The following is a 14,528-nucleotide window of genomic DNA, read 5'->3' as shown; positions in this document are numbered from 1 at the left end:
ACTAACTTACGGTTTGCTAGGCATAATACTTTTTGCAATGCCAATAAACCAGGTAGGTGGTTAGCCTACAGGTTAAGGAAAAAACAAAGGGCTTCTAACATAGATAAAATTGAACATAAAGGCAAGGTTGTGTTTCAACAGGATCTTATTAAGGAAGCCTTTGTGGACTTTTATTCCAAATTATATGTTAAGGATAAGATTAATGAAACAGATATTGATGTATACTTGAAGAATGCTAGCATCCCGGTTCTTACACAAGAACAAAAGGAAGAGATTAATCAATTGATAAGAGAAGAAGAAATTCTTTTAGCAATTAAGCAATTGAAGGTGGACAAAGCGCCAGGCACGGACGGACTGACTGTGGTCTATTACAAAAATTTACAATTGGAGCTGATAAAGCCATTAAGGGAATTGTTTCAGACAATTCAGAGGGGAGGAAGGGTGCCTCCGTCTTGGAGAACTGCTTTTATTTCCTTGATTCCGAAGGAAGATCAGGATGTCATCCAAGTAAGAAACTACAGACCAATATCACTTTTAAATACAGACTACAAGATATTTGCTAAGGTTTTAGCTAATAGATTGATGAGGGTTTTGCAACAGATGATTCATGGGGATCAAACTGGGTTTATTAGTGGTAGACAAATGAAAAATAATGTGAGGCATATAGTTGATGTGGTGGAGTTTTTGGAAAGGAACAACCAGATCCCTGCGGCGTTAATCTTTCTAGATGCTGAAAAAGCTTTTGATCAACTGGATTGGCAATTTCTGATGAAAGTTCTAGATAAAATGAATTTTGGGGATACATTTTTACAACCAATTAGGGCATTATATCAAAAACAAACTGCCCGAATAATAGTAAATAATAGCCTGACTGAAGTATGCAATATTGAGAAGGGCACAAGACAAGGGTGTCCGTTATCACCTCTATTATTTGTTTTAACATTGGAGATATTATTGATAAAAATACGGAACTCAGAAAAAATTAAGGGTATTCAAATTAGAGATCAGGATTATAGATTGAGGGTGTTTGCAGACGATCTGGTTGTTACGGTGACCCAGCCAGAAAACTCTGTTGTGGACCTGATGGAGATAATAATGCAATATGGGAAGGTTTCTGGATTTAAGGTTAATGTACAAAAAACAAAAATTTTAGCCAAACACATGACAGCATTGCAAAAGGCCCTTTTAGAAGGATTAACTGGATTTGAGATTGTTAAAAGGGTTAAATATTTGGGGGTGTATTTGTCACCCTCAAATGCAAAGTTATATAAAAATAATTATGAAAAGTTATGGGGAAAAATTCAAAAAGAATTGGAGAGCTGGGAAAAATTGCAATTGTCTTTACTGGGAAGAATTGTAGCAGTGAAAATGAATGTCCTGCCTAAATTTTTATTTTTATTCCAAATGATACCGATTCTTAAAAAAGATTCTAATCTGGAAGAATGGCAACGGGGTATCAATAAATTTGTGTGGGCAGGGAAAAGGCCACGAGTTAAACTTAAGATTATGCAGGATACTTGTGAAAGAGGTGGTCTTAAAATGCCCAATCTTAAATTATATTGTGAAGCTGCTGCATTGTCAGGAATAAGTGATTGGATTAATTTGACACAAGGGAGATTATTAAATCTTGAGGGCCATGACTTGTTATTTGGCTGGCATGCATATTTGTTGTATGATAAGAAGGTAGATAATGTGTTTAAAGTGCATATTTTAAGACAGGCATTGTTGAGAGTCTGGAAGAAGTATAGACATAAGTTAGACTACAAGATGCCGTTGTGGGCAATCCCGAAACATGCAATAGAAAACATAAATGTTGGCTTCAAACATGATGTGACTACGTACAAGGAGATCTTAAGCTTGGAGAGGAACATCTGGTGTTTGAAGCCGTACAATCTCTTGCGAGATGAGAAGATCATTCAAACTTGGTTTCAATATGGTCAATTACGTGCCAGGTGGAAAGAAGACCAGAAAATTGGTTTCTCAATGACTGATGAAAATTTGGTAAAGCAAATTAGAAACCAGGGTCCAGCACATATCAAACGGATTTATCTTGCATTGATAGATATTGACTCAGAAACAGAACTTGTTAAAGACTGTATGATAAAATGGGCTCAGAATATTCAAGAAGTTATTACAATGGACACATGGGAAAAGATCTGGGTGAGGAACGTAAAATTTACGGAAGCCCAAAACCTAAGAGAGAACTTTTATAAAATGTTTTATAGATGGCATTTAGATCCTAAAAAGCTTGCAAGTATGTATCCGAACTATCAACCTAAATGTTGGAGATGTGGTGGTGAAGATGCAACGTATTTTCATATATGGTGGACCTGCAAAAAAGGTTAAGGCTTTTTGGATAAAAATTTGGTGGAATATGCAGAAGATCTTCAAGCAAAGGATAAAGTTTTGTCCGCAATTGTTTTTATTGGGTATAATTACAGATGCTACTGTTGTGGACATTAAGTTGATGTTGAATTTAATCACAGCAGCAAGACTCTTAATAGGACAATATTGGAAGAAGCAGGAACTCCCGACTATAGAAGAATGGACTCTAAAAGTTTCTGACCTGGCGGAAATGGCAAAGATTTCGGCTTATCTGAAAGATCATTCGCAAGAACGTTATATTATGGAGTGGAAAAGTGGATTGATTATATCCAGAACAAATATGGGACTAAAAAGTTTCACTTAGCATTTGAATAAGTTTTCTTTTCTTTTTTTTCTTTCCTTTTTTATGTAATACTAGTATTGCTTGTAGTCATTTCATATGAGCTAGAGTGCGATAGACTTAATAGTTTATTGTTGTTAGCATATGGATGTTTATGATTGTTCTTTGTTTTTATACCTTGTACTTAGCTCTGGGAAGTCGGGGGGGAGGGGGGAAGAGGGGGGAGGGATAGGGAGGGTTAGGTAGGGGTGGGTGGAGGGAGGGGGGATTGTTAAAGATAAAATGTATTGTAAAACTTTTCAATAAAAAAAAGAAAACAGTTCAAAGTAAAGCCACTTGCATGCAGCTGTTCTGCTCTCTGTCTTAGAACTGGCAAGAAGTTACAGCCTTTGTCAGATCCACTGGATGGATCAGACCAAGAAATCTACTCCACAGGAAGGCTAAAACTACTTTGATTATTAATGGCCATAATAACAGATGATTCATTGACCATATGCCAGTCCCAAGCCCAAAAAAATGAGAAGAGTTAGGGAAAGCAGTGGTGAATTACCCTGCAAAAAAATCTCACCAAAACACTTTATGGCAATAACTCAGTATGACTCAGATTGGATACCAAAATCCAACGTTGGATTTTTTATGATGTTGTTGGAGGAAAGCCTTCAAGAAGCCCAACAATTGACGGTGCCCATGATGAAAGAGGTTACCTACACAGTACAAAGTTATATCAAATTGGATCATGGGATGTGGCATGTCCCTTGGGAAGCTTAAAATTGTAAAAAAAGAAATAATTAGAGTGAATATAGACATCCTTGGTGTCAGTGAGTTATACTGGACAAAGGAGTGATCAGTTCAAATCAGACAAGTTTATGGTTTATTTTTCTGGAAACAATATCAGACGCAAGCAAACAAGCGGCTAAATGTGTTGAGAATTACATAGCATACAGTGATTGCATACTATCTATCCAAATTCACATAAGCCACTCAACATCACCATACTACAAATCTACGCTCCAACTGTATGCTCAAATGATGAAATTGAACATTTTAAAAGTGAGCTTCAGTGTGCTCTCAAGTAAATACCAAAAAGGATCTTTTTTATTTCAATACAAAAGTAGGCCAAGGAGATGTTGCAAGAATAGTAGACAAGTTTGGGCTAGGGGAATGGAATGAAGCTGATAATTGTCTAGTGCAATTTTGCCAGGAAAACCATCTCAGCATAACAAAAGTTTATTCAACACAAGCAACATTTATATAAATGGACAGCACCAAATGGACAACATTCAAAATCAGATAGACATTAGAAAAGTTCTGTTAAAACACTTCGTGGGGCTGATTGTAACTGATTATAGCTTAGACCATCAGCTATTAGTCGCTAAACTTGTGCTGTTACATCAGCCATAAAGCACTATGCAGTGCATATTGTGCTGCCACCATGTGGTTTTTGGGGAACTACAACATTATGTTAATTTGGGGAACTACAACATTATGTTAATTTGTTCAGTCAACTCCTCCCATTTGTGACGTACTTCCTCCTTCTTTTTAACTCCGTTCTTTCACTTCCCACCATACATGCGGACAGTAGGACCATTACTGTCTTCTGACCTTGAAATACTGTCCATTCATCATCTACTACACCTTGTCTGCTGTAATCTTCTCTGCATGCAAATAAAGGTCCTTCTGGATGATAAAAAGGTAATTTCATGAGTTCTGCTATCTGGCAAGGGCTGTTAACAGTGATAGTATCCACTTATACAGGCCAGGCACAGGGGTCTCAGCAAGGGGATACATCATTAAACAACAGTCAGAGTCAGAATAGTCAAAAGACAGTAGAATTCCTACAGCCTGCAATCCATATGTGTGTCATATCAGCAAGCAAGCTCAGTGCAATCCGCCATCTTGTGAAAGCACATGGTCGCGCAAGCTTACTGCACATCTCCTGTGTATGCTGAAAACTGTTTCTGTACATTGGACTGTGTTATAAACCCTGTCTAAGTTGCAATTCGTCTGCTTAAAGAGACAGTACCCATTTTTTGCAAAACGTGAAAAATGTCTAGACAAGGCTCTGAACACTCTTTTATCGCTGAATCAATGCAGATGCATCATGCTTCTGACCACACAGATGTACAGACAGCTGATTCTGCTGTAAAATCCAAGTGCACAATAAGACCAACACAGAAACTCAGAGTTATGAGACAATTAGAGATGAATTCTCCAGTAATCTGTCAGTCCTATGGGACAGAACTGCACACTGCATGTCAGTTTTGCTGTGCTTTAATGACAATCCTGCTGAATTAAGAGACTCTATAGATCACCTATCTGCAGCCTATGAACGTTACCAGTGGCTGTCTGCAAAATACACAGCCTTCTTAAAGGACTCTAATATAGATGACTCCTCAGCAGAACTAACCAAGACTGATGCACTAAACCACCAAAGAGATCTCCTAGTGCAAGATGCAAGGGATAAGGCAGAACTCCGTATTGCTGAACTGCAGGAGACCAGATCTCATAGATCCACATCCACTAAATCCACAGCACATTCTTCTAGATCCTCTCGCTGCAGGACTTCAACATTAAGTGACAAGCTGGTAGAGGCCCGTGCACATCTAGAAGCAAAGAAAATGCAAGTTACCTTTGCCAGAAAGGAAGCTGAAATAGAAGCTCAGAGCAAAGCCCGCCAAGCAGAGGTGGAAGCTCAGAGCAAGGCCCGCCAAGCAGAAATGGAAGCTCAGAGCAAGGCCCGCCAAGCAGAGGTGGAAGCTCAGAGCAAGGCCCGCCAAGCAGAGGCAGAATCCCAAATAAAGATTCTGTGAATGGAAAGGGAAGAAGCAGCTTCTCTAGCAAGGCTAAAGGTCTTTGAACAAGCAGTGAAGGAAAGCACTGATCCAGATTGTTCTATCCCAACAGAAGTGAAAGATCCAGTTGAACGCACCAGTAAATATGTGCTAAAGCATAATATTTGCAACGATACAGAGCCATCTTCTGTACCTCCTGCGAACAACACTGTTCTGACTCTCAGCATAGAGACCCCAAATCTGCAAAGGCCTGAGCATGTTCAACTCCACAACACATGTGCGTCAACACTTCAAACTGCTTCACCACCTGCTGATGACAAGGTAACTTCCAACAATAAACAACAGTTTAATCAACAGCCAGCACAAGCCTTAGAGACTAAACCACAGCTGAATCCTCTTGGAACGTCATGCTATCCTGGTACACCTCACCCTTATTCACCAGAGAACCTTCACACCCAAGGGATCCCACAAGTTTCTTTGGCACCAAGGAGTGAAAGATCAGACCTCTCTGACTTCGCCAGATACATGATTCGCCAAGAGCTCATCAACACTAGCCTCTCAAGGTTTGATGACTGTCCAGAGAACTATAGATTCTGGAGATCAACCTTCAAAGCTGCTATTGCTGATCTCAACGTTACCACCAAGGAGGAACTTGATCTACTCATAAAGTGGCTGGGGCCAGAATCTGCAGATTGTGTTAAAAGATTGAGAACAGTACATGTTGACTCTCCAGATGCAGGTCTTGCTGCTGCATGGGCAAGACTTGAACAAACCTACAGAAGCTTGGAAGCAATAGAGAATGCTCTATTCAAAAGACTGCAAAACTTTCTGAGGATAGGCAACAAAGATAATCACAAGCTTCAAGAGCTAAGTGATCTCCTCATGGAGATAGAATTGGTAAAACCAGACCCACGTCTACCTGGTCTAAGCTACCTGGACACCTCCCATGGTGTCAATCCAGTGGTGTTAAAACTGCCATACAACCTGCAGGAGAAATGGACACAACAAGGCTCAAAATATAAAAGACACTATGATGTATCTTTCCCCCCATTCTCATATTTTTGCAGGTTCATCAGCGAACAAGCCTGGACAAGAAATGATCCCAGCTTCAACTTCAGTGAATTCAGTGAATTCCACCACCATCATCAAGGTATGATAACACAGCAGCTAAACACAGAGACTTACATGGAGCTGTGTTTACAAAAAAGATGGACATCTCACCTCCTGTACCATCTCCTGCTCAACAGAATGGTTCAGGTGATGGAGATAAAGATCCTAATCGTCAGTGCCCTATTCACAAAAAACCTCACCCTCTTAGGAAATGTCGTGAGCTTAGAGCAAAGACTATACAAGAGCGGAAAGAGGTTCTCCAAAAACTTGGAATATGTTACAGGTGCTGTGTTCTTATGACCATTTTGTTAAAGACTGTAAAGCCTTTGTCAAGTGCACAGAATGCAACAGCGACAAACACATTACAGCTATGCATCCCACTCCACTTCCAGGCAATCCATAGCAACCACCTGCATCCAACCCTGCTTCAAATCATGGCGGGGACCAACAAAGTCATGCTCCAGTCACAAATGTCTCATCTTCATGTACTGAAGTGTGTGGAAACTCACATGTTAAGGAATAGGAGTGTATCTCACTTCAGACAATACCCTCACCACCATGAAGAAAAGGAGAAGCCTCTTAACATCATCCAGGTATCTGATGTTATCCCCATCACCTGTGATGATAACTTAGGCAGCACAGTGTCTCATACTACATGTGATGACAACAAAATAGCCATGTCAGTTGAAGACAGAGAATTCATCAACATAATGGACACTGTATTCTCCAAAGATATGTCTAACAGCTGGGTAGCACCATTACCTCTTCATGCCCAGGAGAAAGCACAGCTGAGGTCTTCAATCTTCAAAATCCTGACAATGATCCAGAGCCTTGGTGGAGCAGTGGGCTAATGCCTCTTTAAGTAACACCTGCTGCCTGCAATTAGTGCAGGTTCGCATCCCACCAGGCTCAAGGTTGACTCAGCCTTCCATCCTTCCGAGGTAGGTAAAATGAGGACCCAGATTGTTGGGGGCAATAAGCTGACTTTGTAATAATGCCGCTTGGGGGTGTGTGTGAATGCCCTAATAAGCAGGCATATACATAGAATGAAGGCTATTACTAAGCACATTGATTTGTGCTTAGATTGTAAGCTGCCCTGAGTCTTCAGAGAAGGGTGGGATATAAATGGGATTAAAAAAAAAGATTCATCCTGAAGTCAAGACCCTTCTCACCAGATCTGAGCAGAGAGCCATCATGGACTGTCAACACTTTGAACAGTTCTCCAAGTGGATAAGGCTTGTACGCATCATCGCAAGGTTAGTCCATATTGCCCAATGCTATCACACCAAATCTAGTGACACTGAATGTCAAGCCTGGCACTTATGCCAAAAACCTCTCTCTGCAAAAGACAACTGCTTCTGGATTCAATGGAAGATGAAGTATCTTTCTCTTTTACAAGGATGCAGAAAATGGCAACATCAGAACCCCAATCTCCAAGTTAGAGACCTTGTTCTGCTCAAGGACCAACAAGCTCAAATAATTGAAAGACACCATAAAGACTTTCATCAGACCCATCACAGAACTTGTCTTGCTTTTGCCCCTTGGAGAAATGAACTCGTCGCCTTTCCTTGTTGGATCCTGACTTCAAGAGGAAAAGTGATTTAAACAATCTAGACAATTTGAGGCTTGAAATTGCAGTTGTTATTGTTGCAATATATGCATGTTCCTCTTTTATGTCTTTCAGGTCTTGAAGACAATAAGCAAATCACAAACATTTATTTGCATTTGAATAACTACCATTATAGGATTTATAGTGGTATTTTACAATACCAGATGGGGAGTGTGCTGTTACATCAGCCATAAAGCACTATGCAGTGCATATTGTGCTGCCACCATGTGGTTGTTTTGGGAACTACAACATTATGTTAATTTGGGGATCTACAACATTATGTTAATTTGTTCAGCCAACCCCTCCCATTTGTGACGTACTTCCTCCTTCTTAACTCCGTTCTTTCACTTCCCACCATACAGTAGGACCATTACTGTCTTCTGACCTTGAAATACCGTCCATTCATCATCTACTACACCTTGTCTGCTGTAATCTCTGCATGCAAATAAAGGTCCTTCTGGATGATAAAAAGGTAATTTCATGAGTTGTGCTATCTGGCAGAACTCCACTTATACAGGCCAAGCACAGGGGTCTCAGCAAGGGGATACATCATTAAACAACAGTCAGAGTCAGAATAAAACTGAAGCTCAAATTCTGCAAAGTGAAAAAAAGGTATTTCCCTCCCAAAAGGTCAATCTGAACATCTCATCTATGTCTGCCATAGATGTTAAGAATAGATTTGAAGATGCAACAGAAAGATCCAAATGAACAGTGGCGAGAGATCTCAGGTAACGTAGTTGAAATTGCTGGAAAGTATGTGTCACACCAAAAACCAAAGAGAACAAACAAGTGGCTGATGACACCATCAAAATAGCTGGTCAGTGAAATGTAGCCAAAGCCAAGGGTAATAAGGACAAAGTTAAAAAGCTAAATGCAATTTTCCAACATGAAGCCATGAAAGACAAAAATAGGCAGTGGGAGGAGCAGTGTCAACATCTGGAAAAAGCTATCAGGAAGGGACACAGCAAGGTCATGTTTGCTATAGTGAAAATGATGCGATCCAGCTTTTCAGCACAGCAAGGAACTGTTAAAGACCACAACAGGAATGTACTAAGTAACCAGTAGAAGATCAAGAACAGGTAGAAAGCATATATCAAAAGACTATAGCAATTTGGTTTTCCATCAAGATGATAATGATGACAACCCAATTATTAATGAACTAAACATCTTGAAAGAAGTAGTAGAATGGGCCATGGAGAAACTGCCAAACTAGAAAGCTCCAGTTACTGACAAATCTAGAAATCTCTAGTTACTGACAAATTACTAAGACCAAGGCCACTTAACATCCTCACTGCCCTGTGTCAAGAGACACGAACTACATGTTAATGGCCTCAGGACTGAGAAAAAATATGTTTTAATCCCACTAGTAAGGAAAGGTGATGCCAACGACTGCTCCAACTATCGGAAGATTTCTCATGCTAGCAAAGATCATTAAACAGAGGCTACAGAATGTCATTGATCAAGAATTATCTGATGTAGAAGCTGGCTTTAGAAAGGGTTGCATCACTCAAGATCACATTGCCAATATTAGATGGATTATGGAAAAAGCAAATAAATATCAAAAGGATTTATATATGTGGTTTATTGATTACAGAAAAGCTTTTGACTGTATAGAACACAATAAGCTATGGGGGGGGGCTTTGTGTGACCTTGGTGTCCCAACCCACCTGGCCAGACTTATCAGATCACTGTACACTGATCAGGAGGCAACAGTGAGAACAGTCTATGGTGCCACAAATTGGTTCAGCATCAGTAAGGGAGTTAGACAGGGATGTATTTTATCACCATTTTTGTTCAATCTGTATGCTGAAATAATAATGTGAAAATTAGACCTGGAATTGCCTGAGGTTGGAACAAAGATTGGGGGAAGAACCATAAATAATTTGAGATATGCAAATGATGCAACACTTTTGGCCAAAAATAAGGAAGAACTGGAAAAAATGATCTAGAAAATCAGGATGAAAGTGAAAAAATAGGATTGGGTCTTAACATCAAGAAAATATAAGTGTGAGAGTTCGACACTAAGAATGGCTGATAGAAGAATTGATGCCTTTGAACTCTGGTGCTGGCATAAATTATTGTGTACACCATGGGCAGTCAGAGCAATCAACAGAGAGATGCTGAATTGTATAAAACGGGTGGGGAACCTTGTGTCTTTTATTACTGGCTCAGGAATTCTGGGAGTTGAAGTCCACAACTCATAAAAGAGTCAAGGTTTCCCACCCCTGGTATAAAACCAGACAGATCATTAGAAGCCAAAATCACAAGACTACATTTGATTTACTTTGATGATGTCATGCATGTAAATTCATTTAAGAACTCAATGGTGCTAGGAATAGTTAGTGGAATAATAAGAAAGGGCAAGCACAGAACAAGCTGGCTTGATACCATCAAAGCTGATACAATGATGAATGTTCAATAACCGAAAGAAGCTGTGCTTGATAGGGTGGCATGGAGAGCATTTGCTAAGAGTCAGATATGACTGAATGGTTAAACAAGTCATTGTCTATATTAACAAAAATCACCCTAGTCTTTCAAAAATTTTGACCTTAAAAGGAGAACTCTTGTATTTGTTTAAAATTCTAAACATTTCTTTAAAAAATTCATCTTTATATCTAAAACCAATTAGAATAGAATAGAGCTGGAAGGGACCTGGGAGGTCTTCTAGTCCAGCCCCCTGCTCAAGCAGGAGAACCTATACTATCTTGGACAGGTGACTGTCTAGTCTAGTCTCTTCTTAAAAATTTCCAGTGATGGAGCACCCACGATTTCTGGAGGCAAGCTGTTCCACTGGTTAATTGTCCTCATTTTCAGGAAGTTTCTCCTTAATTCCAAGTTGCTTCTCTCTTTGATCAGTTTTCAGCCATTGTTTCTTGTCCTGCCCTCTGGTGCTTTGCTGAATAATGCAACCCCCTCTTTTTGATGGCAGCCCCTCAAATACTGGAATACTGCTATCATGTCTCCCCTATTTCTTTTCTTTAGACTATTAATTCATGTATATTTTAAACTTCCCTTTAACATACAGTCTGCCAAGTTCACTTTCAGTAATATTTTGCAAACGTTAAGAATTACTCAGCCATTATACATACATGTCCTTGACTTACAACTGTTTGTTTAGTGACTAAAGTTACAACACTGAAAAAACAATTTTTCACATTTATGACTATTGCAGCATCCCATTGATCAGGTGAGGACTTCCAAGGTGAGGACAGCCTGTAAATACATTCCAAATTTATTTTCAGTAATATTTTATAAACTTTAGTAGTCACCTATTCATCCCATTTTCAAATTTACTTTAGAGAAACAAAACAATGCCTCGGACCTCTCATATAGTAACATATGTCAAACCGATAAAAAACCATCCTAACTCCAATTAACCTATTAAATTTAAGCCACTCCCTCCAGCTGGTCCTCATGGAATAGAATCTTTTTCTTCTGCAGAATTGCTATTGAATAAATATGAACTTCTCTTTTTCTCAAGAGATTCTTCAGTATGACTTCCCAAGCTTGTTCTCTTAGGGATTGTAGATTTTACTTGCAACCCTTCTTTATCAACTGCACTGGAGAGTTTGTTATTAAACCATTTTCATAGTAGGGACTGCTGGTATCAGATTTATATTCCAAAATTACAATTAAATCCTTTGCATTGTCAGATACCTGTGCATTAGCCTCAGTGGAACAGCTTACCCCAAGAAATTGTGGGCGCTCCATCACTGGAAATTTTCAAGGAGAGGCTGGACAATCACCTGTCTGAGATGGTATGGGTTCTCCTGCTTGAGCAGGGGGCTGGACTAGAAGACCTCCAAGGTTCTATTCTATTCTATTCTATTCTATTCTATTCTATTCTATTCTATTCTATTCTATTCTATTCTATTCTATTCTATTCTATTCTATTCTAAACTTGCATCTCTCGGTCATTTATTTTTCTTCCAATTTCTTGAGTAATTTGTTCCTCTTGCTCCTCTCTTGTGACATCCTTAGAACATAGTTGATCTAAAAAGTGAAACATTATGTTTAAATACTTTTTCTAAAATAACTTTTGCCTCTATGACTCACTTAGATACCTGGAAGATCGCCATGGTTGTACAATTGGAGAACAAACATTAAGAATCTGGTCTAGGCTGATGACACTATCCTAATAGCTGAAAATGCAGAGGATCTGCAAGCTCTAATGATAAAAGCCAAGGAGTACAATGGGAAAAATGTGACTAAAATAACATATAAAGAAGACCAAATGAATTACAACAGATAGAAGAACCAGCCTTAGAACTGATAATGAAGGTATTGGAGTATTAGATACCTTCTGTCTTTTAGGATCAACCATCAACAGAACAGGAACAAGCAGATTAGCACTTAGTAGAGCAGACATGAAGGCCTTGGAAAAATTATTCAAATGCTATGATATGTCTATAAATATCAGAATTGTGCAAGATATGTTATTTCCTGTGACACTTTATGGAAATGAAAGTTGGGCTTTGAAGAAGCAGGATAAGAAAAGTATTGATGTTGGAGAAGACTCCTGAGAATGCCATGTGCAGCCAAGAAAACAAACCAATGGATCATTGGACAATTAAACCCAGACATCTCACCTGAGGACAAATAACCAGGCTAAACCTGCTCTATGGAAAAGGTTTTAATGTTGGGAAAAGTGGAAGGAACAAGAACATGACCAGCAGCAATGTTCCAGTTGCATTGGAAGATCTGAAGCATCAGGTTAGGGACAGAATGTCATGGAGAAAATCAGTGATTAGATTAAATTGGATTAGAGTATGTTAGAAAGAAGGAATTGAAAAAAAAGTTGTTTCCAAAAGAAAGGAAGAAATCCATATCTGGCATCATAGATGGGTTTATCTTTACATATATCTTAGTGCAATATAAATGAAATAAGCTAAAAAAGAAGTAACAACAGCAAGAAAAGGAATCCAACGTTGACACGAAGAGTGAAAAAATCGTGCTGCACGGAATTGGAAACACCCGATTCTCCGTCTCGCCCCTGCCGCGCGCCTTACCGTGGCGTCCTGCCCTGCGTAACTTGCGATGACCCGAGAACCCCCGGGGTGCCTCCTGTAGAACCGGCTGACGTCATAGACTTTCCTGTCAATCACCAGCCAGCGCTCCTGTGGCGGGTCTCCCTGGCCAGTGCGCAGCCCGATCTCGTCCCAGGTAAACCACCGCGAAGGGCCGGAGAGATCGGCCGCGGGATCAGCCTCCCTCCTCTGCCTGACCCCGGTTTCTCCTTGCTGGGAAGCCATCACCCTCCCGACTGAGACTTCGGGGTAGCTGGCACTGTCCTTTTCAGCACCACCGGGAGGGCGGACTGGGCGGGTCCTGGCGAGAGAGATTTCCCCCTTCTCCCTCTCCGATTGGCCGACAGAGTTTCATTGCCGCTGCTCTCGTGGAGAACAAACGCGGAGCCAACTCGGCCGAGCCTGGAAAGTTCGGAATTTCGAGTCCGAAAGAGGAGTTGGCGGCTGGCAGCTTTTTCTGCAGTAAGGGGAGCAAACTCCTTTTATTGGTTCCATAGAAATCCTATTTCTTCGCAAGCAAAAGGATAAGAATTAAGGTCCCTTCGTTTGATTTCAGTAAACTGGGAAACAAGTTTTGGAGTCTCTCTGTGGAGCCTCTATTTTGACTGATTTCATCAAAAAGCAAGATCGCCCCAATTCTTTAGCCCCGCAGTCACGGGAGGCAATTCGATCAAATGCCAATCTGCGATTCAGTCTGAAGTTAAGTTCTTCCTGAATATCATCGTGCTTACTTCGCATGTTCGCACCACGGATTGAGGATGCGCACACTTCTTAGAAAAGTATTTGAAAAGTTTGGGACGGAGAAGAGGGAAAGAAATACTCCTGCAATCCAGATCCATGGGGGGAGGGGTGTCTGTAAAGCTTGACTTCCCCAACTGTAGTGATGGGGCCAAAATCAGTTGTGCCAGTATTCATTTTGGAGAACAGCCTGACTTGTGATTCAGAGTTGGTTCTTCTCTTTCTGCCTCCTCTTCGTCCCTGGAATGTCACAGGTTGAGAATTTCTACGCAGAAAAAGGAGACTGGCAAAATCTGAAAAAAGCTTTTCATTTGTCAAAGCATTACAGTGACAAATTTCACGTCCTACTGGTAGTGTTAGTCTGTCATGGGGAGCTGACAGAGATGGATCACTAATAAATGGATTGAACTTAAGAGCTTTACACATTCCAAACAGATTTTAATCACATTATACAAGGAAGATGCTCTTTTTGTGTGTATGTGTGTCATTCAAATCCCGGTGTCTGACTGGACAAATTTTATTGGCAATATTTCAGAAATGATTTCCCATTGCTTGTTTCCTAGCACTGGGATAGAGTGACTGTCCCA

General features: G+C 40.1%; 1 protein-coding gene across 1 annotated transcript in view; it reads right to left on the bottom strand.

Moving 5' to 3' along the window:
- Nucleotides 1-13,428, bottom strand: part of LOC310631684 (acyl-CoA (8-3)-desaturase-like) — a gene marked incomplete at both ends in the record, with an annotated part of 53,595 nt that extends 40,167 nt beyond the window's left edge. Inside the window, one exon of the mRNA XM_083348340.1 lies at nt 13,186-13,428. Within this exon, the coding sequence (XP_083204466.1) occupies nt 13,186-13,428 (243 nt within the window). The remainder of the gene's footprint in view (nt 1-13,185) is intronic.
- Nucleotides 13,429-14,528: the final 1,100 nt, after the last annotated feature.

The sequence above is a fragment of the Vipera ursinii genome, assembly GCF_947247035.1.
Source record: "Vipera ursinii genome assembly, chromosome: 1".
Taxonomy (NCBI): Eukaryota; Metazoa; Chordata; class Lepidosauria; order Squamata; family Viperidae; genus Vipera; species Vipera ursinii.
Note: the sequence above shows the minus strand (reverse complement) of the source record. Positions and strands in the feature narration are given on the sequence as shown.